The sequence below is a fragment of the Saccoglossus kowalevskii genome, chromosome 18, assembly GCF_978046115.1.
Source record: "Saccoglossus kowalevskii chromosome 18, keSacKowa6.1, whole genome shotgun sequence".
In the NCBI taxonomy this organism is placed as follows: Eukaryota; Metazoa; Hemichordata; class Enteropneusta; family Harrimaniidae; genus Saccoglossus; species Saccoglossus kowalevskii.
Genome location: NC_140658.1, coordinates 28,703,173 through 28,730,260, shown reverse-complemented (window position 1 = coordinate 28,730,260; position 27,088 = coordinate 28,703,173). Strand labels below are relative to the sequence as shown.

Here is a 27,088-nt window from a genome sequence, read left to right as displayed (position 1 = left end):
TTTGAATCCGATCTGAAAAATAAAATGACATGCATCAAGAACCATGTATATACCAAAATCCATCCATAAACGCCAAGATCCAGTTCTGGAATGCCAGAAATGCTTGATTTTGGACAATTTTTTAGCACAAAAATGGCTGCCATTTGGCCATTTTGAATCAGATAGTCAAACCAATATAACTATGTCATGATGTATAATGAATACCGGTATATAGAATTTGATCATACTCAGTCAAAGCATGGCAGAGATATGGCACTAGAACCGGATTCATTCATCTGAAAATTAAAATGATGTGCATCAAAGTCCCATAATGTCCAACGTATGTACCAAGTAACAAAATCCATTCATAAATGCTTGATTTTGATGATTTTTTAGCACAAAAATGGCCACCATTCAGCCATCTTGAATCAGATCAAGAAACAAATTGATGTGCATATGTATAATATTATGTATGATGTATGTGTGAAGTTTGATTGAGATTGGTCCAGGCATTTCTAAAATACATGTCCAGATGCATGCACGCATGTACACACAGACGCACAAAGGTCAAAACACAAAAAGAGGGATCCTGCCAAGTCACTAACACTGGTTTAGACAATAAATGACTTGGGATTTTCTCACTCCCCAGTTGCTCTACCGAGGCAAAACACAGAGATGTCATGCAACATATAATTTTCCCCGAGAACTGGGACATTCATCACACTTGTCTAATTCTGATTTGATGTTATGCTATGTTGAAGAAGTCATTGTCCCCTATGTGGACTCAGTGCTAAAACTTCCTTCAATGCAACAAGCTGTCACCATCTCTGATGTTTACAAAGCACATCGTTATAAGAGTGGTTATAAAAATTACATGAATTGAACATTTCTCCGATATTTCTTCCTGCCTTCAACCTTTCTGTCAACAATGTGTTGAAAGATTTGTTGAACAAGTGATCTGACGGTCGAAATAGCTCCGCTGTCTTCATTATCATGGAACAACAATCATTAAAGTGGCAATTTAAGGCACCTGATATAAGCAGAATAATCATCGCATTTGTCATATACTTTAAAGTTGTATTATGTTTTATATTTAGTTGAAAGGCCTCTGTAAATAGGGCTTACAGTTTTGAACTAGTTGTCAAAAATAACATTTTTTACCAAAAATGAGAAAAAAGTTCACTAAAAATCTAAATTTGCATATTTTGAAACCAATTTAACAAATCTGACAGAGGACTACCCCAAGTATCATTACTGATAATTTGAAAGCATTTGAACTTATGGTTTCAGAGTAGTTGTCGAAAATAAAAAATTTTACCAAAAATGACAAAAATATTCACTAAAAAAACAAATTTGCATATTTTGAGACGAATTGAACAAATCTGACAGAGGACCACCCGAGTACTTTTGGTACAAATATAATTGGCCAAGTACTTTTGAAGAAGAAGTCATTTAATGGAAAACTTCCCGCGGGACATGGGACGCGGGACAGACGACGCCGGAGAGACTTTCAATAGTTTTATGCTGATAAAGTTTGCAATGCAATTAACAATGGCAACAAAGACCAAAAGCTTGATGTCAGGCTTTCTGAACCCAAACTGGTATATGCCAAATGGTTGGTTACTGCCATTCAATAGGTGTTTTGTCATCGTAAACAGATAATATTGACGGAATCAAACAAGCAGAAATTTTGGACTGTTTTGAATGAGCTTTTTCATGAACTCTCACATTGGATATTTTTATAGCCCTACATCGTTTACGCTCTTGAAATGCAGCATTTGTAGCACTTACATATACAAATGTATATGTACTTTACATAGTAAATTTGTGGAATTACTGTTGCTGTTGTGAATTACATGTATGGTACGTATTAAGGGTGAATTACTTATTTGTATATAATGAAATAATCACAGTCATTGTATGAAACTAGTGTACATGTATATGTAATCAGAGGTACATTACTGGGGGTTTACAACTACAGTGACATGATACCAAGATCCCGTTTCAATCTCGCTCTCGCATAAGCGTTCCAACTCAGAAAAATGCGAATGCGCATGCCCGAGGTAACTAGGATACTGGGATGTCCAGGTGGACCAAAATAGCTGCTCACGATATGACGGATTACGATAACTTTATTTTCTGTACATTTTCGATGTATTAATTTGTTTCACTATGAATGTGGTAATACATGTTTTATTGATTATTCAAACTGCCTATTTCATGTTTGAAGGTCGTAGCATCAGTCCCGCTATCTACGAGATGAGACTTGAATGGGATCTTGACATGATGTCACCATACAGTACTATGCGCGTTGCAAACCCCAAGTAATGTACCTCTGATGTAATTTATTATTGATTGTATGAACATGAGTTATCAGTGAGTGTTATTTTGACTGGGGTATTGAGTTTTACATTCCAACGTAAAAAAGAACATTTACGCATAGTTTTAATTTTGCGTTTTGGGACTTACTAAAAAATTAAAACCATATGAATATTTTCTACTTCTACAGTAGTATATATTAAAAGCATGTATTTATTTATTCAGTGTTCTCATGCCAGGGTGAAAATAAAAATCAAGGTCCAAGTGGGAGCCTAGCACACTGTACATGCTCATACCCAGATTGGACACAGCCCCCAGTTGTAATGAATAAAAACTGCAATCATTCGTTCTGGTCATGGGGCTAGGAATCAACATTTTTCTTGGGTACCTTGTCTGGTCTACTATTCATAGTAGTGTCCATGAATTTGCTTATACAAACCAGTGAATACAAAAAACATTCATTGCTCATACATGTATATTTTTTTCAAGACACTGCCCTCTGTTGTTGGAAAAAGAAATGATACTAGTAAACAATGCCACCTGTGGCAGCTTTACCTGTAAACTTGGATGACAACCCAAATCCAACAAGGTTTTCACAACACCAATATGACCTTTATTGACCCCAATATGAAGCGCAGTTTGTCGTCTTTTATTTCTTGCATTAAGATCAGCACCTGCTCTATGTATTAACTCAATCACGCTTGCTTCATCACCAAATGCTGCATGATGAACAGCTCGATCTCCGTCTTTATCCTACGAAAAATAAAAAAAAAGTTTTGAAAGATGGAGCTTGTTTTTATACAAGTTACTAAACACTGCCTAATGAGATTAATTATTCATGAAGAAATTTGGTTCATAAAAAAAAATAATCAAAGAAAGCTTAGAAAGAACTCCCATGTGCTGAGAGTATTGGAGACACATTAAATATAATTCGAAATTACTTAGCTGAAAACTAATTATGCAAATCAGAAAATTAATATGAACAGATTTGAGTGTAAAACTAATGAGGTCTGCGCAATGTAACAGAAAATCTATGTTTCCAAGTTTAATTGAAACATGATTAGAACCAAAAAATTATGAATTATTATGCTTATTATGGAATTAATATGAACAGATTTTTACCCCAAACTAATTAGGTTTGTACATTGTCCTAGCGCATCTTTGTACTAAGTTTGATTGAAATGGAATAATTAGTAGTATAGATATCAGTGTGAAAGCTTAAAATTGGTTAATTATGCAAATTAGGTAATTAACAAGTACAGATTTTAACCCACAATTATCCAGGTCTGTCTATTGTCCTACAGTATCCATGTACAAACATTCATTGATATGTGATAATTAGGACCTGAGATATCAGTGTGAAAGTTGGTTAATTATGCAAATTAATTAATGTGATTAATATGCACAATTATTTATCCTAAAACTAATCAGGTCTCTGCATAGTCCTAAAGGATCTATGTACCAAGTTTCATTGAAATGCGATGATTAGTACTTGAGATACCCGTGGAAAAGCTGAAAATTAACTAATTATGCAAATTAGGTGATTAATATGCACAAATATTTATCAGAAACAATCAATCTCTGCATAGACCTTGAGTATCTAAGTACCAAGATTCATTGAAATGTAATGCTCACTACTTATATCAAATGCTGAAAATTAATTAATTATGCAAATTAGGTAATTAATATGTACTGATATCACCATAAAAACTATTAGGTCTGAGCAGTGTCATATGACATCTATGTACCAAGTTTCATTGAAATGTGATGATTAGTACTCGAGATATCAGTGGGAAAACCGTAAATTGACTAATCATTATGCAAATTAGGTAATTAGTATCCACGGATTATTACTAAAAACTAATCAAAACCTAGCATTAGTTCAGAGCATGTATGTACAAAGTTTCATCAAAATCCAATGAGTGGTTGTTTAGATATCAGTGGAACAATCATGGAACAGCTAAAAATCAGCTAATTATCATCCAAATTAGGTAATTAATATGCACAGGTTTTTACCAAAAACTAGTCAAATCTGCGCATATGTTCAGAGCATCTATGTACCAAGTTTCATCAAAATCCAATGAGTGGTTGTTTAGATATCAGTGGAACAATCATGGAACAGCTAAAAATCAGCTAATTATCATGCAAATTAGGTAATTAATATGCATGGATTTTTACTAAAAACTAATCAAATCTGCGCATATGTTCAGAGCATCTATGTACCAAGTTTCATCAAAATCCAATGAGTGGTTCTTTAGATATAAGTGGAACAGTCATAGAACAGCTAAAAATCAGCTAATTATCATGCAAATTAGGTAATTAATATGCACGGATTTTTACCAAAAACTAATTAAATCTGCGCATATGTTCAGAGCATGTATGTACCAAGTTTCATCAAAATCCAATGAGTGGTTGTTTAGATATCAGTGGAACAATCATGGAACAGCTAAAAATCAGCTAATTATCATGCAAATTAGGTAATTAATATGCATGAATTTTCACTAAAAACTAATCAAATCTGCGCATATGTTCAGAGCATCTATGCACCAAGTTTCATTAAAAACCGATGTATGGTTCTTGAGATAGCAGTGGAACAGTCGGACACACATACACACACACATACACATGCACACACACACACACAGACACACTAACTGCAAAGACTCCCATTTTGTGCTTCGCACATGGGAGTCAAAAACGACTGACGTGGCACTGAAATAATTTAGCAAGGACTAATAATAAACTTTCTTGTTATTCAAAATAAATTACAAGTGAGGAATTGGTGGTGAAATTGTAGCATATTCTACGTCAGTTCTATTTTTAGCAGGATTTACTGAAATATGACAAACACAATATCGGTATTTTATTATTAAATGCTTTGAGAGCCAAAGCCAACTTTTGTCGCCTTTCAAAAAATAATGCCGCAAAACATTTTTCAGATTTTTTAAAAATTTGTTAATCTTATCAGGATTTGTGACTAACATACCAAATTAACCAAGAAATAAACCATTCCTATTGCGCCCTCTAGTGATGGAGCCCTTTCGTGATGGAGCCCTTTCGTGATGTCAAAATGACATTGATGGGTGAAAGCAAGGCCTTTCAAATTGACAACTGTGTTTGGTTGTGTAATTGTTCATCTAAAATATAGTAAAATTCCTTAAAAATATAATTTGCATTGATGGGTTACTACAGATCAAAATAGTACGAAGTTTTTGAATGGCATTCATGTCACACATCAAAGAAGTGCTTCATCACTGGAAGAGAACGACTTATAGGACATCACATTAGTTTACGTTTTGTATGCGTATCCCAGCAAATATCAGACATTCACATGCTGGTTGGCAGTAATGCCACAGATAATGTCACCCTGTGACAGCCTATAGGAAAGATGTATACTATGCTGTTCAGATTACACAAACCCAAAAACACACCTCAATAAAATAAGGATTGTCTTGCGTCTAGTCAAAACATGTGAAGAGGTTCAAACTGGTACACTAAAACTGCATTCTTAGATCAATCCTAAAACTTTACTGGAGACCTGTGACTATTAAGTGAAGTATATATTATATAAATATTCACAAATTGTGATAAATATTTACTGAATTTTCAAATATTAATCCCATTCTTGCCCTGTTATCACACAATAAAGGAAATCATCCTTTATTCCCTAAATAAATTACCTCTGTTTCCAGATCAACAAAGTGTCGGATGAGCAGTTTGACTACGTCTATGTGTCCATTTTGACTGGCTGCTTGTAAAGCAGTGTGACCAGCAAACATACCATTCACCTACATATAGAATAATACAACGTTATTATGAGGATACTGCAAAGTTTGTATGAAGACAGTAGAATTAAACAACACATATGATGACAGATGTATAATAATAATGTAGATACAAAGATTATAAAATATTTGGTATTCCAGATTGATCCAGGAGAGAAATTTAGAGGCTGTGAATGTGGCTCTCTATTAAAGCTGGTTACGGGTAAATCCCTCTTTCGGTGTTAAACCCCTCTGTACACATAATGGGTAAGTCGCAATAACCATGCTACTGTAATTAATTTGCATGAGTGTAGAATACAAAATTAATAATCATAACACTTACATCAGCCTCGGTTCGTTTCAAAATCTCCTCTATCTTGACACTGTCACCATTTGCAGCCGTTTTCACGAGCTCTTCATTAACATCCCCAGATACATGTGTTTCAAATAATTTTTTCAGTAGGGCAGATAGACGCTCTGTTGAAAGAAGAAAAAAATCATTAATTTTTTTTTTATTTTGTTTAGCAAAACCAAATTCTAACAGTCTTATGATTTCATCAGTCTTGTAAATGACCCCCATAAATGTCACATATCAGGCTACATACTATTGTCCTTGATTTCCAATAACAATATTTACTCTATTAGTAGCACATGTACTCATGTAAAAAGTATGTCTACGATTGAGATAAATCATATTTTAATGATTCAGCATACAATAAATGCAAATACACTGTTGGTTTACATGTTTTATTGGAGATGCACTTCTAATAGAGCAAATACAGTACAACTGTTGGTTTACATGTTTTATTAGAGATGCACTTCTAATAGTGCAAATACAGTACAACTGTTGGTTTACATGCACTTCTATTGGAGATGCACTTCTAATAGAACAAATACAGTACAACTGTTGGTTTACATGCAATTCTATTGGAGATGCACTTCTAATAGACCAAATACAGTACAACTGTTGGTTTACATGCACTTCTATTGGAGATGCCCTTCTAATAGACCAAATACAGTACAACTGTTGGTTTACATGCACTTCTATTGGAGATGCACTTCTAATAGAACAAATACAGTACAACTGTTGGTTTACATGCAATTCTATTGGAGATGCACTTCTAACAGACCAAATACAGTACAACTGTTGGTTTACATGCACTTGTATTGGAGATGCACTTCTAATAGGACAAATACAGTACAACTGTTGGTTTTCATGTTCTTCTATTGGAGATGCACTTCTAATAGGACAAATACAGTACAACTGTTGGTTTACATGTTCTTCTATTTCAGATGTGTTTCTAATAGAGTAACTATAGTGTATACCTGATGAACTTCCCACTGCCGTGCCATCTGAAGCAACCTTGGTAACAGCAGCCGGATTGTAAGTCCATGATGTCCCACATACTTCAACTTTCAAATCTAAATCATGATATATTTGCTGGACACGTCCTATCTTTCCTAAAGTCTGAAAAAAGGACCAAATATATTTAGAGAAAGTATTTGTAACATATCTGCATTAAATTGACAATTGCGCATTAGGTGGTTATTTGCTGTAGACAGGTTATGGTATGATAACATCAGACCAGACTTTTAGCTATAATATAACCATGTCAGGAATATGATTTTTTTTAACATGAAAATGATTGATATTTGTATCTGCTCGTCAAACAAGTCCACATTGAGAGATATTGCTCTGGAACAGCATTCAAAATCAGCCATTTTGAATACATGTATATATATAACATGATGTATAACGAATATATAAAATTTAAATATAATAAGTCAAAGCATTTAAGAGATATGGCTTTAGAAGCTAAATCATTAAAACAAAATTGCCGCCAGTAAGCCATTTTGAATCCAATCTGAAAAATAAAATGACGTGCATCAGGAACCCGTAATGTATGTACCAAGTTTGAACGAAATCCACCCAGAAATGCTTGATATTTGATGATTTTTTAGCACAAAAATGACCACCATTTGGCCATTTTGAATAGGATATTCAAACTAATATATCTGTTTATCTATGACATGATGTATAATGAATATTTAAAATTTGAAAATATTATCAGTCAAAACAAGTCGGAGATATGGGTCTAGAAGCCCATTCATTAAAACAAAATGGCTGCCAGACAGCCATTTCGGATCCGATCTGAAAAATAAATGATGTGCATCAGGAACCTGTAATGTCTAATATATGTACCAAGTTTGAACGAAATCCATCCAGAAATGCCAGAAATGCTTGATATTTGATGATTGTTTAGCACAAAAAAGGCCACTATTTGGCCGTTTTGAATAGGATCGTCAAACCAATATATCCATCTATCTATGACATGATGTATAATGAATATTTAAAATTTGAACATAATCAGTGGAAGCAAGTCAGAGATATGGCACGAGAACCACATTCATTAATACAAAATGGCCACCAGTCGGCCATTTTGAATCTCATTTGAAAAACAAAATTATTTGCATCAAGTTCCCATAATTGTCTAATGTATATACCAAGTTTGAACAAAATCCATCTGTAAACAGCTGAGCAATGGTTGATTTTTAGGATTTTTTAGCACAAAAATGGCCGCCATTCGGCCATCTTGAATCAGATCGTAAAACAAATTAACGTGCATATGTATAATATCATGTATGATGTATGTGTGAAGTTTGATTATGATTGGTCCAGGCATTTCTAAGATACGGGTCCGGACGCACGTACAGACGCACGTACTCACGCACACACGCACGCACAGACACACAGAGGTCAAAACATAAGCCTAATAATGCTTTTTTGTCAAGGATATATACTAAATTCTCTTATTTTGGAGGTATTTTTGTGGGTGTACAAGTATACATTAAAATTATCAAAACTTCAAATGTAATCATAGTACAAATGTAAAGTAAACAAAATTATCGAGTGATTTTGGATTTGTTGGGAAAGTATCCAAAATGCTATGACATTGTCTAATTGGTGGTGGGAATTGTCAAGCCAGTTTATAAAATAGTATTTAATAAAGATTTTTTGTAAATATTACAGACCGCGAAAGACGCCCATTGCGAAGTGTCTTGTTTTATAAACAAGCAGCCTGTCGGCTGAGATAGCTTTGCTGTTAGCAATGCACATGGCAAATAAAGAACAGAAGATATCATTACAAAATGAACAAATCTGAGAGAGATCCACATGTAGTACCTATATGTATAATATATCAAAGCAATTGGACTTGCGGTTTTCAACAAGAAGTCGAAAATATCACTTTTTACCAAAAATTACAAAAATATTCATCAAAATTAGAGAATTAAAGATATCATCAATGAAATGAACAAATCTGAGAGAGGTCCACATGTAGTACCTATACATGTAATATCAAAGCAATTGGACTTGCAGTTTTTAACGAGAAGTCGAAAATATCACTTTTTACCAAAAATGACAAAAATATTCACCAAAATTAGAGAATTAACGATATCATTACAAAATGAACAAATCTGAGAGAGGTCCACATGTGGGTACCTATATGTATAATATATATCAAAGCAATTGGACTTGCGGTTTTCAACAAGAAGTCGAAAATATCACTTTTTACCAAAAATGACAAAAATATTCACCAAAATTAGAGAATTGAAGATATCATCATGAAATGAACAAATCTGAGAGAGGTCTACCCAAGGTACATATACACCAAGTATCAAAGCATTCAGGCTTGTAGTTTTCAAGAAGAAGTCGAAAAAGTAAAACATTGACACGGACGACGAACGACAATCACTCATATGATAAGCTCCGCTCAACAAAGTCGACAGTGGATAAGAACATTTAAAAAGTTAACCTTTTCACCCAAAATTGTCTGCACTTCTTTCTTATATTATTCAATATTTTTAGAAATGAACCCTAATTTTGGAGCCAACAGACAAAATTTGAGTCAAATTTCAGTTTTTATTCAAAACATGTGGCTATTTTTTGTCCCAAACTTCTGAAGGAAAGTGCAAACTATAAACGGGACTATTTTGTGATGAAAGAGGAAACTGGGGGTGAAAAGGTTAAAGAGCGAATGTTGATAGATGGAGGACAGACAAACATGAATTAGGGTGCTGACTTCACAATTTCACTTAAGAAACATGTTGCAATCAGAATGAATGCACTGGCAGAAGAACATACCGGTAACATTGCTTCAGCCCATTCACCATGACCACGCTGTAAGACCTTGATTCTCTCCAAGTCACTGCATATCTGTACTAGATCACCTACTTGGAAAGGTACAGTGGACACTGATGTTTCACTGGCACTCGTCACTGTACTGTTGGAGTTCGGCACTTTAGTTAAAACTGCTGGGTTAAATGTCCACCTACATGAAAAAAATTAAATGATTATCACGTTTGTTTATCCATGAACACGTTCAATTTGAAAAAAAGGGTAAACAAAGCTAAAATGACATCAAAAGACTTGTGGCATTGACATACTTTCTCAAGTTCTTTATTCAGGCAATAAACTTCCTTAAAATTCACAACTAACTACAGAAAACCGTAGCAAAGTAATGCAATAGGAGTTGCAATGTTTTTATCATCTGTACATGTTCTCCTTTGACCTGTTTCACATGCTACACTGTTTTCTATGATTATGTCAATTCTATTTTAGTAAGATTTAATGAGAAAAAAACCGTATGTTATATTTACGAAATATATCAAGTTTGAACATGAACAATGATGATGATGTCCAATGTATGTACCTAGTTTTTGACATTATCCATCCATTCAGACCGAGATCTGCTTTCAGAACGGCAGAAATTTTTGATTTTGATGAACACAAAAATGGCCACCAATCGGCCATCCTGATGATCAAACAAAACCATCTACATACATGTGACATGATGTAAACATAAAGTTTAAACATGATCCATCATTACATAAAGTTGAATATAGTATTCTAAAACTAAATTCCAGCTAAACAAAGTATTCCAACACTAAATTCCAGCTAAACAAGGTATTCCAAAACTAAATTCCGGCTAAACAAGGTATTCCAAAACTAAATTCCAGCTAAACAAGGTATTCTAAAACTAAATTCCAGCTAAACAAGGTATTCCAAAACTAAATTCCAGCTAAACAAGGTATTCCAAAACTAAATTCCAGCTAAACAAGGTATTCCAAAACTACATTCCAGCTAAACAAGGTATTCCAAAACTACATTCCAGCTAAACAAGGTATTCCAAAACTAAATTCCAGCTAAACAAGGTATTCTAAAACTAAATTCCAGCTAAATAAGGTATTCCAAAACTAAATTCCAGCTAAAGGTATTCCAAAACTAAATTCCAGCTAAACAAGGTATTCCAAAACTAAATTCCAGCTAAACAAGGTATTCCAAAACTAAATTCCAGCTAAACAAGGTATTCCAAAACTAAATTCCAGCTAAACAAGGTATTCCAAAACTAAGTTCCAGCTAAACAAGGTATTCCAAAACTAAATTCCAGCTAAACAAGGTATTCCAAAACTAAATTCCGGCTAAACAAGGTATTCCAAAACTAAATTCCAGCTAAACAAGGTATTCTAAAACTAAATTCCAGCTAAACAAGGTATTCTAAAACTAAATTCCAGCTAAACAAGGTATTCTAAAACTAAATTCCAGCTAAACAAGGTATTCCAAAACTAAATTCCAGCTAAACAAGGTATTCCAAAACTAAATTCCAGCTAAACAAGGTATTCCAAAACTATATTCCAGCTAAACAAGGTATTCCAAAACTAAATTCCAGCTAAACAAGGTATTCTAAAACTAAATTCCAGCTAAACAAGGTATTCCAAAACTAAGTTCCAGCTAAACAAGGTATTCCAAAACTAAATTCCAGCTAAACAAGGTATTCTAAAACTAAATTCCAGCTAAACAAGGTATTTCTAAACTAAGTTCCAGCTAAACAAGGTATTCTAAAACTAAATTCCAGCTAAACAAGGTATTCTAAAACTAAATTCCAGCTAAACAAGGTATTCTAAAACTAAATTCCAGCTAAACAAGGTATTCCAAAACTAAATTCCAGCTAAACAAGGTATTCCAAAACTAAGTTCCAGCTAAACAAGGTATTCCAAAACTAAATTCCAGCTAAACAAGGTATTCTAAAACTAAATTCCAGCTAAACAAGGTATTCCAAAACTAAATTCCAGCTAAACAAGGTATTCCAAAACTACATTCCAGCTAAACAAGGTATTCCAAAACTAAATTCCAGCTAAACAAGGTATTCTAAAACTAAATTCCAGCTAAACAAGGTATTCCAAAACTAAATTCCAGCTAAACAAGGTATTCCAAAACTAAATTCCAGCTAAACAAGGTATTTCAAAACTAAATTCCAGCTAAACAAGGTATTTCAAAACTAAATTCCAGCTAAACAAGGTATTCCAAAAACTAAATTCCAGCTAAACAAGGTATTCCAAAACGAAATTCCAGCTAAACAAGGTATTCTAAAACTAAATTCCAGCTAAACAAGGTATTCCAAAACTAAATTCCAGCTAAACAAGGTATTTCAAAACAAAATTCCAGCTAAACAAGGTACCAGGGGTATTCCAAAAACTAAATTCCAGCTAAACAAGGTATTCCAAAACGAAATTCCAGCTAAACAAGGTATTCTAAAACTAAATTCCAGCTAAACAAGGTATTCCAAAACGAAATTCCAGCTAAACAAGGTATTCTAAAACGAAATTCCAGCTAAACAAGGTATTCCAAAACGAAATTCCAGCTAAACAAGGTATTCCAAAACTAAATTCCAGCTAAACAAGGTATTCCAAAACTAAATTCCAGCTAAACAAGGTATTCCAAAACTAAATTCCAGCTAAACAAGGTATTCCAAAACTAAATTCCAGCTAAACAAGGTATTCTAAAACTAAATTCCAGCTAAACAAGGTATTCCAAAACTAAATTCCAGCTAAACAAGGTATTCCTCAGCATGTGCACTTCATGACTTACCTGTTACCACTTGGGTATGAAACTACTATATCATGGTCTTCATCTATCCCTACAACTGTACCAGTTGTTCCCAAGCACTGTGTGAATGTCATACAAACAGTTCATATCAGTACATACATACCATGGTGAGAATAAAATTTAGCACACATGAAAGAGTGAGGTCATGACAGTTTATGTACCGGTATAAAGCATTCAGAAGGATTTTAGTTTTGATGATTTACCACTCAGAGATTTTTAAAAATCTCTGATGAAAGGAGCTGTGCTATTAAAACGTCTTCCAAATTTTCTGTATTTAGACAGCGATAATAGCTTTTGTGGGTCTAGATTGGTCTGAGTGATAGGCTCGTGGAGTGTTCACTCTCAAACGACATACCCTTACTCTCTAGAAAATAGTGAAACCCTCATGTTATATAATTATACATCTAGTGTCAAGAAGCAGCATTTGAATTGATTCGGAACATATCTGGGTATTAACCATGTCAACATTGAACACACTCTAGAATATTTAAGGTAGAATGCTACACAGAAATAAAAATATTGATTTTTTTTATCATTTTTACATATTCGATATTTCATGTCACATGGATTTAGAAAATGGGATAAAAATATGGGGTCACCGTACTCGGTTTGGAGAAAATCAATGTACAAAAATAGATTGAAAATAACAAGTTTTATCTGTTCTAGGGCATTTTAACATTGTTTTTGATAGAACAAATATATATCTCAGTATCTCAAAATTTTGCTGAGTGACATATGGTAAAAAAAAGATGTATAGTGATACTTTTTGATGTCTCGAAGTATTAAAAAATTTACAATATTTTAGTACGTCTCATTAGGGTAATGTGTTTTAATTGTGGTCAATAGAAACTGCTGCTTTTATGCATAATATTTCACAGTTTGACAATTAACATAATTTCACATACTGTTGAGTAATATAATACTAAAACTAATAATTGTAGACATATTTTGACACAAAATATTGCTACTGTACTGTAAGTGACATTCAAACAAAGACGACAACACTGTAATTTTTCAAGTTTTACAATTAATGGCACAAATACAAGTACTCATCAAACTCATCTGTACCTCATACATGCCATCTGTCCATCCACCATGCCCATGTTGCAATGACTGCACAATTTCCAAGTCTAAATCCACGTTAGTCTGATCACCAATAGCGAGACCACCGGGTCCTGAACGGCCACCTGGTCCTTGTTCCCCTGTAAAAACCATTAAGCAACAAACCGTTAACTCATTCACTGAGCTTTAATTTAAGGTAGCGAGAAGGGAAATTTTCACTTTTTTCTTGATTTTTCAAAAATTGATAAAACGGTTACTTTAGACCTTGATACATCACCCCAGGTTTACAAAAGATCGAAATTGCGAAATAACGTTGCTCAAATTAGTGTTTTAAAACACTAGCAGAAAAGACTACAACTGGCGTTTCGTGGATATTTGCATAATGTTTATCTTTGAAAGGGTTTAAATGTTAACATCTTATCTGTATACTCTGTTGTTGACGATTCTGATATAACGGGTGATAAGCTTCCAGTTGCAAACAATGCGTGTTTATCTAACGTCCATTGTCAGCATTATTGTCAGTCGAGACTTCGTCGGAGAAACATGGCCATACAGTACTCATTTCGCCCAACCTTCCGCTTTTACATCGACCGCTTAACGCTTAATTTCCGACCATGCGGTCTTGTCCGACCGGAAACCGACCGCATTTTAACCGCGTTTTTTTTTTCGCTCCCTCGCTCATTGAAAACATTGACCGCACGCCCAAACACCGATCACCGGCACATGGGTGGTCGAAATGGTGGTTTTGATAGTAAAGTGTGAACATACAACTAGTATTAACTATTATTACATTCTGAACGACACTTCAAATCTAATAGTTGTATTACACTTGTATCGTGAAAGCAACTGAACTGGGACCTCTTGTTACGTGTTTTGGGTGCTTGTTCTAGATGTAATATTTTTTTTTAATTTTAATGAGACAGTTACGTGAAAAAAGCCTAGGTAACTCCTTTTGAGAGAGCAGTGAAACGAGGAAATGTTAGTGATTAATTCCAAAAATAACGATACCGAATCCACATCGGTCCACGTCTGGTAAAATTTGACATTCAATTTTTAAAATTAAGTCACGATCATTGAATGAGCTCGGTCTATACCGTATACGTACCACAAAAGTGTTCCCACAAAAAATATTTTCGACTAAAAACGGCCACATGCCCTGAAAAAATCGAACAGAGCTTGACATGTATGAATAATTTATTGGGCTTAAAAGAAAAACGTGTCAAATTTAGTTATAGCCATAACTATTTGGTGGCCAGTCGATGAACAATTCAAAACTCAGGATTCACACGGAAGTCCTTCAGGGCTGAAAATCATCGACGCTACTCTGGTTTACTTTATTTCACAACTTGCTGATTCGCGTGAACTCTAATGTATCTTAGCCTAGTATTTTCTTTTTGAACTAAGGTCAAATTCCATCAGTTTGTCAAAATAAATGTTTTTCAGCGAATAATTTTGAAGCCTGTCACAGCACAAAAAACTATGTGAATCGACGCCGGAGATTGGATTGTACGACGCCCCTTCAATTAGCGTCAAATATGCTTTGTTACAACATCATTGATTGGCTGAGTCACCTGATCGGAGCACGACCTGGGTCACAGAACCATATTTGTCCGTATTATCAACAGGACTTTGCAAGATAACCACACCCACATTTTCAATCTTTTTTAGCGCGGAAGTTGCCAACAAATGTAAAAAAAAATCATGAATTTCACGGATTCGAATAAAATAAAGCAAGCGATTGATAAGGATGATTATTAATATTTTCCCCGATGCTCTTCGAATTTTTTTTTTTTTTATTTCAAGGTAAGAAATGGCTAGTTGAAGTTGCATTGTCTTCAATGCGGTTGTTTCACTGCGAACAACTCTAGCTCTGTTTTGGGCATGGTTTAGTTTTGCGATGTAAAATAAAATATATATTAAAATAATAATACTTGTTTAATTATTTTGGGTTTCAGCCCACAAATTACGGACATTATCCCCATGAATTACGGTCAATGTTTGTCTTCTCTCGTAGGATTGTCACAGTGTTGATCGACGCCCTTCCTAAACTCAGTATGGAGAAACCAACGGAGATCGACATTCCAAACAAACAATCGAAATTATCAACGAAAGACGAGATTTTTCTAGATATTTACAAACATACTGTCATGACAAACATATGTAAAATTAACAAATACACAAAGAGGTGTAATATTAGGTTTTATTTTAGGCTTAGAAACATTTTCTTTCACTCAGCCCATGCATGTAACTGCCATTTAGCTTTACGGTCCTTCAGCATCGGGGGAAAACAACAATAATTATACAAAACACATTGCGAAGACTCAACAATCAGGAAAGAAACCCCAGACAACCATGTCGTACTTGTGTTGAAATACATTTTCTATTTTCACGTCAGAATATTGTTTAAAATAAAATATTCAGTCCAAGCCAAATCGAGGTCAAAGGGTCAGGTTGCGTGCATATAATTATAGATAGTTAAAACAAAAAGTATTTGAACTTTTGTCAGCTGTTCAACATCTATAAAAAACAGAAAGACAATTATAAGACAATGTGAACCTCGGAAATTATTCTGTTAGTCCGAATGGTGGACGGTGATATTTCAGGGTTTGCGCGGTCGAAAATAAAGCGGAAATTGTCCGTTCGAATTCAACAAGCGATCGCAAAAGCGAGAGAAAAGGGTGACTGGAAAGCGGAAGCGGGCGGGAGGTTGTGCGAAAGGAGTACTGTAACTTTGCACAACTTTCTTTTAAATCGTTTTATTTTCCAAGTCAATATTCTATTTTACTAATACTTTTTTTTTCTAACGCAATGGCGAAGAAAAGAAAGAAAGCGTTGACAGACGAGGCAAAGAAAAATCTGCCACTCAGTGTCGCACTCTGACACAGCAATTTTTTTTCAAACATCGGCCATTTTGTTTCACCATGAAAACCGTTTTATTAGATGTCTTATCAGAGACACTTGAAGGATTAGCTTGTTTGTAAACTGTCAGCGTGTACAGTGGGACAGTAATGTTTGTCAGAGGATTATCCTTCGTTGTTCGTTTGCATAACAATGGAAAACCCGAACGTTCCTAGAGTACGGACTCAAATGCCAGCAGTTTTCTTCATTTTTCACACTCGAGCTTGAAATTATTCATTATCTGACACTCTTTATGAGTTCTATGATATCAGTGGTTAATATGTTTGGCCATTTTTAGTGTATATTTATAATAATGCAGCAAATCTACAGTGTTTTATTAACCAAAACTGTTTTTCGCGTTTTTCTCGAGTTGAAGTTTTGATCGAGTACGACTCATTGGGACCGCCGCCAAATCAAGTGCGTTCGGACTAGGACATTCAAACTCGCAGTTATCGTTCAAAAGATAATGATGGTGCGAAATATGTCTGGGTTTTTAAAGAAAATGCTTTGTCACAGAATAATAGTCTGTTAAAGGTGCCAAGTATGAAATAATTTAAGGACAAAAAAACAAACCTGCATAGAAATCGGAATAATAGCTCTTTTGATTATCGGAGACGCATTTCAATGGACTTGATTACGGACAATGCATGACGTAAATATCACCAGGAAATTCCGCAGTGTGCTCTCGCAATCGCGGACTTGGTCATTTTTACAAGGTTCGCCATTTTTTATGTCACGTGATAATTATGTAAACAATGACTGTCCAGTTTGTGCGAACTTGTACCTCTATACTTAGTCTTTTGATATATATAACATAAATTACTGTTCTGAACGAGACAACAGACAAAGAATGTTTTATTTAAAAACGTCACAAAACCCTTCTCGCTACCTTAAAGATTTTTGCTGATAAACAAATAAACTTATCAAATTAAATAAAATTACAATAGAACTAACTAGATAAATTTGTAAATTTAAAACCTAGTTAATATACAGCAAAATATCAAATAGCGAAATTTTGTAGACACAATAATTGTTCACTTGGTTATTTCCATACTTGTTTGTAAATCACTAGAATAAGACCCAGTGAAGTATATATTTTCACCAGGGTTCAAGCTATTTAAAAATGTGTTTTATATTTCTGTATCTACGTTTTTTATGTGTGACATGATCACGTATAAAATATTACTTTTTCTGAAAACAAATAAATTACATAATTATGCTTGTGCTAAGAAGCTGTTTTTTTATGTTTCCTAGTAGTGCACAAGTCTATTAAATTGAATGCATCACAGCAGTTGTATCCAGGCGTTGTGGTTTAAAATGTAACATACTGAATTCCAGGATTCAGTTTTAGTTACATTGCCCCAACTAAACTATCACACATTGAAAAAAGAAAAATAACCTATGAATAGTTTCCCTGGACACATTAAAGTTTCTCTCATTGTCACCTTAAAGCTGAGCATATTTGGTGTTAATCCGATGGCACAAAGCATAAGCTATTTTTTTGTTAAAGACCTCATAATTTGAAAAACTCCTAGAAATCGTTGATGAAGTTACTGCTATGATTTTAAAGCCTGATTTATGTACAGTTTCCTGGTTTTTATTTATTACTTCAAAGTAATCATTTGCAATAAAATTAACAACAACTTACCTAAAACTGGTAAATGATCTCGATAGAAAGTGCCTCCTTTGGCATCACTAACAACTTTCAAGTCAGACTGGAACAAACAAAATGAAATCGATATTAGTAAAATGCATGTAAAAGCCAACCAATATATACCAAAAACAACATCAAAACTAATTTAGAAAAATAGGTTAAAGAAAAATTCTTCATGATAATAAATATGAGCTATTAGAATATATTTAATTCCTATTGATGAACATTTCCAGTAAAAGAAAACATTTCTGCAAAAGTTCTTATCTTGATTCTTATCTCACCTAATTAACTTCAATACATACATTCATGTAATAATGAATATTAAACATTGATACTATAGGCTCATATCAAAATGTATACCTTAAAAACTCTATAATTTTGAACAATTTTAAATATTTTTTTTTTGGAAGTCGAATTTTCAGACTCACAAAACCACAAAAAATTATAAGGTGAACGAAATTTCGGAGGAAATATTCAACATTTTGGAATAACATGGGAAGCTTTTTGGGTTTCTTAAAAAGTGGAATAAACAACGATAGTAAGAACAAATTTGTTTGAAATAACGCGCGGTAAGTGTTCATCTAGGGGTCACGACCTACATGACCTAATTTACACTAGAGTGAAATAAAAACAAGCACGTAACGGCGTGTAAATAAAATTTACTAAATTATAGACCTTAGAAAAGATTACATTTTGGGCGATCAATGAAATTTTTAAATGTCCTTTTTTTAAAGTAGTCTTACAGTTATTGATAGAGTGCCACTGTCATTACAGTATCTGCAGTTATTGAGTTAATAAATAAATAAAACTGTTATTGTTGGTATGAATTCATCAAGATGTAAATCATTGAAAAAAATGAAACTTTACTTTATTCAAAACAATAAACTTTGATTGTAACAGTATCTCTTTTTGGAAAATGTGGTGGCCCCGAAAAGGGCCATTTGATTTGTAAAGCAAATGCAGAAGTCATTACCGAATGTCGGTGAACCCCTCGAATCTAGGCTCTAAGTCGTCATCAGGGTCGTCCAAGATGTTGGTGACAGTCTGTTTAGTGTGTGTGAGGCTATCCTCACTGCCATCTAGTGCATTGGATATGCAGATTAGCGGATGTCTGGGCGGATGTGTACCACTCCGTCCCAAATGTGTTAGACTGGTATTACCGGACGCTGTCTTTTGGAAAATCACTGCGGTGAAATTTTGGCGGTGTTTACGTGGGGAAAATACACTGCGAAGTCAAATAAGTGTTAAAGTTGGGAGCTTGCGAGCTTAGTTTCCTATTTATTTACTTAATCTTTGTTTTATTCCACACCGAGTGTTTAAAATGCATGGGAGCTAAGCTTGACCGATGTAAAACCTACTCAAAGACACCCGGCTCATTACAGCTCCCTGTGGGGACATTCTGCTTTCTCTGCTGTAATACGTAAACCCGGACATTACTCGTTCTAGTAATAATCATAATGTACTCTTCGGTTGCCCCAGTCTGTAAATTTTGTCTTATTTTATTTTGTTGTAGGCCTACACGTCACGCAGTCACATTTATTGTAAACACCTCACTGGGGCCCCATGGTGACACAAGTCAAGCGTCTAAGCAATCACAGAACCGGATTCACGCAATGGGGGCTGTCCTTTGTTTTATATGTTTTTCTCAATGACCGGCAAAAACGTTGCGTCCGATTTTATTCTGGATCGACATTTTTAAGAGCAAATACAAACTGTGTTGGTTATTTGAATAAACCTTTTTTCAAAAGCAAATACAAACTCTGATGTTGTTTTATTAAATAATAAATTTCATAGAGATAACAATAAATACATGCGACGTAAATGTAATTTTAGTTCAAGCAAATTACGTGGAAGCAAACCTGACCTCGCTCACACTCACACTCAACGAGTACAGGAGTACAGAACCCCATAATCTGACAGGGTTGGTGCGAATTAGCAAAACTTCTGGGATATGAAAGTTTGCACGAATTTTTAGAGTCACCAAAAACAGTTATTTCCGGGCAAGGTCAAAATTTGGCAACCAAATTTTTAGAGTGGTCGTAGAGTTTTTACGGTAATAGTAAAGATTCATTTCCAAAACATGGAACAGAAATTCACAAATTAGCTTTGAAATAGAGACACACACCAAATAAATCTGCATAATTTTTTCAAAAAAATATTATCAAGACCTGCAGAAACTGGGAAATTATATCCATTTAGATTAAAATTAATAATGAAATTATAGGAAAATACATAAAAAATGTTAGACCAAAATGTGGTCTAATGGATTGTGGTGATGAATTTCTAACAGATACTGTAAAACACGTCTTTTTCACAAGCATGTCTTTTTAGCAAATTTAGCAGGAGAACTGAGTCGCTAATTCAAGATGTCGCTAATGATTTTATTATAAATTCAAAATGGCCAAGGCTTGGGATTTGTATACAGTAATCCAGGACATAAAAATCTGGGGTGCTTCCTAACACTTAACAGTTTTTCTTTGTTTTATGGAGGTGATAATTGCCCATTTGTTTTGGCACGCAACAGAAAGTATTGTGAAAACAGGAAATCAAAAATGACAACAGAGATTCGCTAAATCAACATTTCGTTATTACGTCATTTTACCACAATTTGCTAAAATTGCATGTCGCTTTTTAGCTCCGCTGTCGACTTTGTCAAGCGGAGCTTATCATATGAGTGATTGTCTGTCGTCGTCCAGTGTCCGATTGCTTTGATATTAAATGTATAGGTACTACATGTGGACCTCTCTCAGATTTGTTCATTTCATTGATGATATCTTTAATTCTCTAATTTTGATGAATATTTTTGTAATTTTTGGTAAAAAGTTATATTTTCGACTTCTTGTTGAAAACCGCAAGTCCAATTGCTTTGATATTAAATGTATAGGTACTACATGTGGACCTCTCTCAAATTTGTTCATTTCATGATCATATCTTCAATTCTCTAAGTTTGGTGAATATTTTTGTCATTTTTGGTAAAAAGTGATATTTTTGACTTCTTGTTAAAAACCGCAAGTCCAATTGCTTTGATATTACATATATAGGTACTACATGTGGACCTCTCTCAGATTTGTTCATTTTGTAATGTCATCTTCAATTCTCTAATTTTGGTGAATATTTTTGTCATTTTTGGTAAAATGTGATATTTTCAACTTCTTGTTAGAAACTGCAAGTCCAATTGCTTTGATATTACATATATAGGTACTACATGTGGACCTCTCTCAGATTTGTTCACTTTGTAATGATATCTTTAATTCTCTAATTTTGGTGAATATTTTTGTCATTTTTGGTAAAAAGTGATATTTTCGACTTCTTGTTAAAAACGACAAGTCCAATTGCTTTGATATTACATATATAGATACTATGATATATGGACCACTCTCAAATTTGTTCATTTCAATTCTCTAATTTTGATGAATATTTTTGTAATTTTTGGTAAAAAGTGATATTTTCTCCTTGTTAAAAACCACAATCATTTATGGTCAAAAATAATATTTTTGAATTCTTGTTGAAAACAGCAAGTCCCATTGCATTGATACTATGCATATTGTTCATTTTCTAATGATATCTTCTGTTCTTTAATTGAAATGTGCATTGCTAACAGCGGAGCTATCTCAGCCGAGAGGCTGCTTGTTTAACATGTTTTACAGTATTTCATATTGAACCAGATAATGAATTAAACAAAACATCCCTTCCATAAAATTAAAAGTATTTTTTCCTCGAACTCATAAACAAGAAATGAAACTAACCATTCCTTCAAATCCAACTCTATAAAGATTCTTTGCTCCATTGTCCCAAATAACATAAGCAGCACTACGAGGACTGGAAGCACTCCAATCTTGTACTTCTGTGACTTTCCCCCGGCGCCCATTACCACCATCTTGGTCTTCCCACTGCCAGTCAACACCGCGCACCACACGTGCACTAGGAAAGATACCACGTGCAGTAACTTTTTTAGCCTTTCTTCTGGGTTCAAGCGGCACTCTATAAATAGAACATTAATTTGACGAAAGATTATTTTATTGCCACATTACTGCAAGTGCTATCTGAGAAAAATATTGATAATTATTTTACCTCTGCCAACTGGAGATAACGATGAATAAATTTGTAAAAAGGCATATAACTATGCTGAACTAAAAATACAATGTCAGTGCTTTTATTTTGAACAAATAGAGTAAATATAGTTCAAACACTATGTATGCTTACACTTACCTATCCCCACCAGGGGTATTAATTCGATAGAAACGATGACGTAAATGATGTTTATCACCATGGTAACAAGCTGAGCATAAATCATAGTTAGGACACTCTGCACATTTCCATCGTATTCCAAAGATGGGCTGCATACGACAAGTGTCACACATGGTACCATCATGTTTTATACCTGAGAAACAGACAAAAAACACAAATTTCAATATAATTCTATAATAGTACACACTTTATTATCAAACCAACATTACTGTAGAAGTATTAATTTTTACTGGTATTTAATTTCACTAAATTGATAATTCAAATTCTGAGGATTGAACATCCAGGCATTTCACAGTCTGGAAACCACAACCAATGAAGTCAAAACAACGGTCTAAATCTTTCAGAGAACTGTACTTTGGTTAACTGTTGAGACTCCTGAACAGTATAACAAGATTATTCCTTACATGTTCAACATATATAAATTTGGTTGTTAGAACAGTGCCAAAGTACAGTTTGTGCTGTTTTCTCGATTTCTTTTTTTTCCATCAGCTATTTGACCGGTGTTTCACAGCAGCTCGCACAGAGCCAATAGAAATTAATGGTACAGTGGTGCACGTCCCAACAGTATAGATCGATCTGTGACATAGCTCTGCTGCCAAGAATTTCTGGATTTTAATTTCATAGATTTTCCACGAATTAAGTTCTAGTATAATATCACAAGGATTTTGTAGATTTAATTTTACAACAGATTTAATGAACCTTTATTGCTATGTGCTTAATTACCGGTAATATTGAAACATGCCTGAAATCTTAGAATTATTGTGTTTATCATTCAATATTTGGGATTGACACTACATAATAAGGTAGAATGCATGCTATAACTGTACCACTGATAAATGTTACACATGTATTACACTAGGTACACAATGTATCTGTAGCCTGCCCATCAGGAAGTTGAGTCTGACAGAGTCTTCAAATATCTTTGGGGCAGAGCTACGTCACAAGATGTACCACGTTGCTACTTCTATGGGCTCTGCACGCGCTGCTGAGAAACACAGAACGCCAAGCGAAGAGCCGGTGAAAATTCGAGAAAACAACAGGAACTCAACTTTGAAGTAATCCTGAACAATCAAATTTATACGCGGAGGTAATCTTGTTACACTGTTCAGGAGTCTCAACAACCATCCCAAATTACAGTTTTCTGAGAGTGTTCGGCCTTTGTTTTCACTGTGATGGTTGCCATGCGGTGAAAATGCCTGGATGTCCACCCTGAGAATAAAGTGCACCCACTACTAGCATTTTGTGCATACTGTAAATGATCAAGGTTTCACAATTTAATGCTTTTGTGACTTCTTTCCTTTGTCACACGTTTACCAATTTCAACAGGATGTCAATTTACTCGGCTATCATTTAGTAACTGTCATTTACGAACCACCGACTCATTGTATCATTTTTTTATTGTTTCTCTATTTCATTGATCGCTTTGTTTAGTGTTTAGAATGTTAAAAACATTGTCTCTTTTAATTTTAAATTGGAATCTTTTTGTTTACTTAGACGATCGATGGAATACATCAGTGTATGAACATACCCAGTAACTGGACAAAAAAGGAGAAGGCAAACCAGTTGTCAAACTCGATTTCGAAAAACTTGAAAAATATCAACATAGACAGAGATAGAGATCGTAAAGAGTTCTGTGGCAATAGTTGTCGTCACTTCAATCAACTTCATCAACCACCATACAAGTGACTGTGATTGTGCAGACCAGCAAGTTCCCCTACATATGTCACCAGGGATATTTGTGTATGCAAATGAGAAGCTAATGAGGAGCCTTGTTTTAAAATGCATAAAAACGTTAACAAGACACTTCGCAATAGGCATTTTTCGCAGTCAGTAATAATTAGTAAAAACTATTTTATAAACTGGCTTAGGAATTTCAACCACCAATTAGACAATGTCACAGCATTTCGGCTACTTTTTAAACAAATCAAAACTCGCAATAATTTTGTTTACCTTACATTTGTAAGTTTTGATAATTTTAATGGGTATACATATTCTAATGCATACATATACTAATACACTCACAAAAATACACAAAAAAATAACATATAACCTTGACAAAAAAGCATTATTTTTCCTTGACTTAATATTAATAATGCATTTTTTTCAATCTGTGTAACTTCATGTGGAAATCCTAATGAAATTTAAAGTTCAGTACAGTTCAAGTTCAGAGCCGCAGAACCAAAACAATCTGTCAGCCGTCTTAGTCCACAACAGCGATATGATTTTACACATCAAAATTGAGAATTGCAAGTGTAGACATATTCCATATTTGTAGAAATGAACACTCAATACAGCTATCCTGGCCAGCAATCAAATCTTCAATCTTCATGAGTAATGTAACTAGTATTTTGGCATCTATTTGCTTCTATTCCCACTATCCTAAAATGCTCAAGTGAATGTTGTCAAATTCGCGAGAGTGCGTATTTTTGTATAGTGGCATAAACATTGCTACAATCAAAGACGCACTGAACAGAAGTCTATTCTGGGCTAGTACCATTGTCAATTTTTTGAGAGTAGGGGACAATTTATACAGGGGACGCTCCAGTAAGAAATTGTTAAAATTGCCTGATTGGCATATTAAAATCCTGTATTGAAATAGAACATATTTAATATACAGTAAAAACAATGTTGTTATATTTCTAGACTTACAACGAACTCTAACCAAAAGAAACGGTCTGATCCAAACAACCTGCGTCCTTAAAAATAGAGTCTTATTGCCTTTTTGTTTCCGAGCGAAAATACGTCAATGCCAGAAACGACTGATTTTCTCCAAATCTTCTATAATAATTATATCATTAATTTAGTCCAGCGTTAGATAAATTGATGATGTAAATCCCTCAGACGACGAAAAATCAGCGATAATAGCCATGGGGGTGAGGGACTGAATTTCAAAAACATATTTCATATATAGGTTATATAATAATTTAATAAGATTGAGTTTGAAACCAATTTTTATTACTTCAAAATATATTTTGTACTTAATAACAAAAAATAATAGGTAATATTGATGTACTGATAAATGATTTGGGGTGAGAAAGTAACAGGCATTTCACAGGCACTTTAAGGACCCATTTTAATACTGCAATGAAATAGAAGATTTTTATAATATTTATAAATTTAAAAAGTTTCTATTTGCCAAATGCAATATCATTGAATTATTTTTTTTCAAATTACTAGCTGGCTGTAATGACACAACTGGCAGATCTCTAAAAATTGGAGGTTATAAATATGTAAACAGTTGTGTGAGCCTCTATAATATACACAGTTCTGACAACAATACTGTTTTACTATTGAAGCATATGGGAAACCAGTCAGCAACTTAGTTAAGCAAATAACACCGAACAAACGGCAAGGTAAAGACTATGTCTAATTATAGTAAATACGTACTGCGTGCGTGACTCGAACCGGCGCTCGCGTACGGCACCTAATCGCCTAGCTTCACGCCACTACACGTCTTCCTCTCGGCCACCGGGCATCCCCAAAAAAGGATGCTTAATAACCGAGCTTATTACGTGCAGAGAACGTGAAACCCGTCCACGCGATACGCGCCACACAGCATGGCCAGAATGCGGCAAAGGCCTTCAGATCTGGCTGTAGTAGGATGGTGAAAGTAATGGTACAGCATTTTAACAGTGAATAAGTACTGAGAAATAATTTTTAAACTCATAGTTGCTGTCGACATAGGAAGTAAAGTAAGCAAATAACACCGAACAAACGGCAAGGTAAAGACTATGTCTAATTATAGTAAATACGTACTGCGTGCGTGACTCGAACCGGCGCTCGCGTACGGCACCTAATCGCCTAGCTTCACGCCACTACACGTCTTCCCCTCGGCCACCGGGCATCCCCAAAAAAGATTACTTTTACATTACTTTCACCATCCTACTACAGCCAGATCTGAAGGCCTTTGCCGCATTCTGGCCATGCTGTGTGGCGCGTATCGCGTGGACGGGTTTCACGTTCTCTGCACGTAATAAGCTCGGTTATTAAGCATCCTTTTTTGGGGATGCCCGGTGGCCGAGGGGAAGACGTGTAGTGGCGTGAAGCTAGGCGATTAGGTGCCGTACGCGAGCGCCGGTTCGAGTCACGCACGCAGTACGTATTTACTATAATTAGACATAGTCTTTACCTTGCCGTTTGTTCGGTGTTATTTGCTTACTTTACTTCCTATGTCGACAGCAACTATGAGTTTAAAAATTATTTCTCAGTACTTATTCA

General features: G+C 34.5%; 1 protein-coding gene across 1 annotated transcript in view; it reads right to left on the bottom strand.

The window, feature by feature from the left end:
• The window catches only part of LOC102806896 (E3 ubiquitin-protein ligase MIB1), a 148,136-nt gene that overhangs the window by 120,003 nt on the left and 1,045 nt on the right, over positions 1–27,088 (bottom strand). The window contains exons 2-11 of the mRNA XM_085493242.1: positions 22,832–23,003; positions 22,369–22,603; positions 18,617–18,683; positions 14,077–14,210; positions 12,991–13,067; positions 10,207–10,393; positions 7,389–7,530; positions 6,406–6,539; positions 5,979–6,086; positions 2,854–3,051 (exon numbers count right to left, since the gene is read on the bottom strand). Coding sequence (XP_085349368.1) covers positions 2,854–3,051; positions 5,979–6,086; positions 6,406–6,539; positions 7,389–7,530; positions 10,207–10,393; positions 12,991–13,067; positions 14,077–14,210; positions 18,617–18,683; positions 22,369–22,603; positions 22,832–23,003 — 1,454 coding nt within the window. The remainder of the gene's footprint in view (positions 1–2,853; positions 3,052–5,978; positions 6,087–6,405; positions 6,540–7,388; positions 7,531–10,206; positions 10,394–12,990; positions 13,068–14,076; positions 14,211–18,616; positions 18,684–22,368; positions 22,604–22,831; positions 23,004–27,088) is intronic.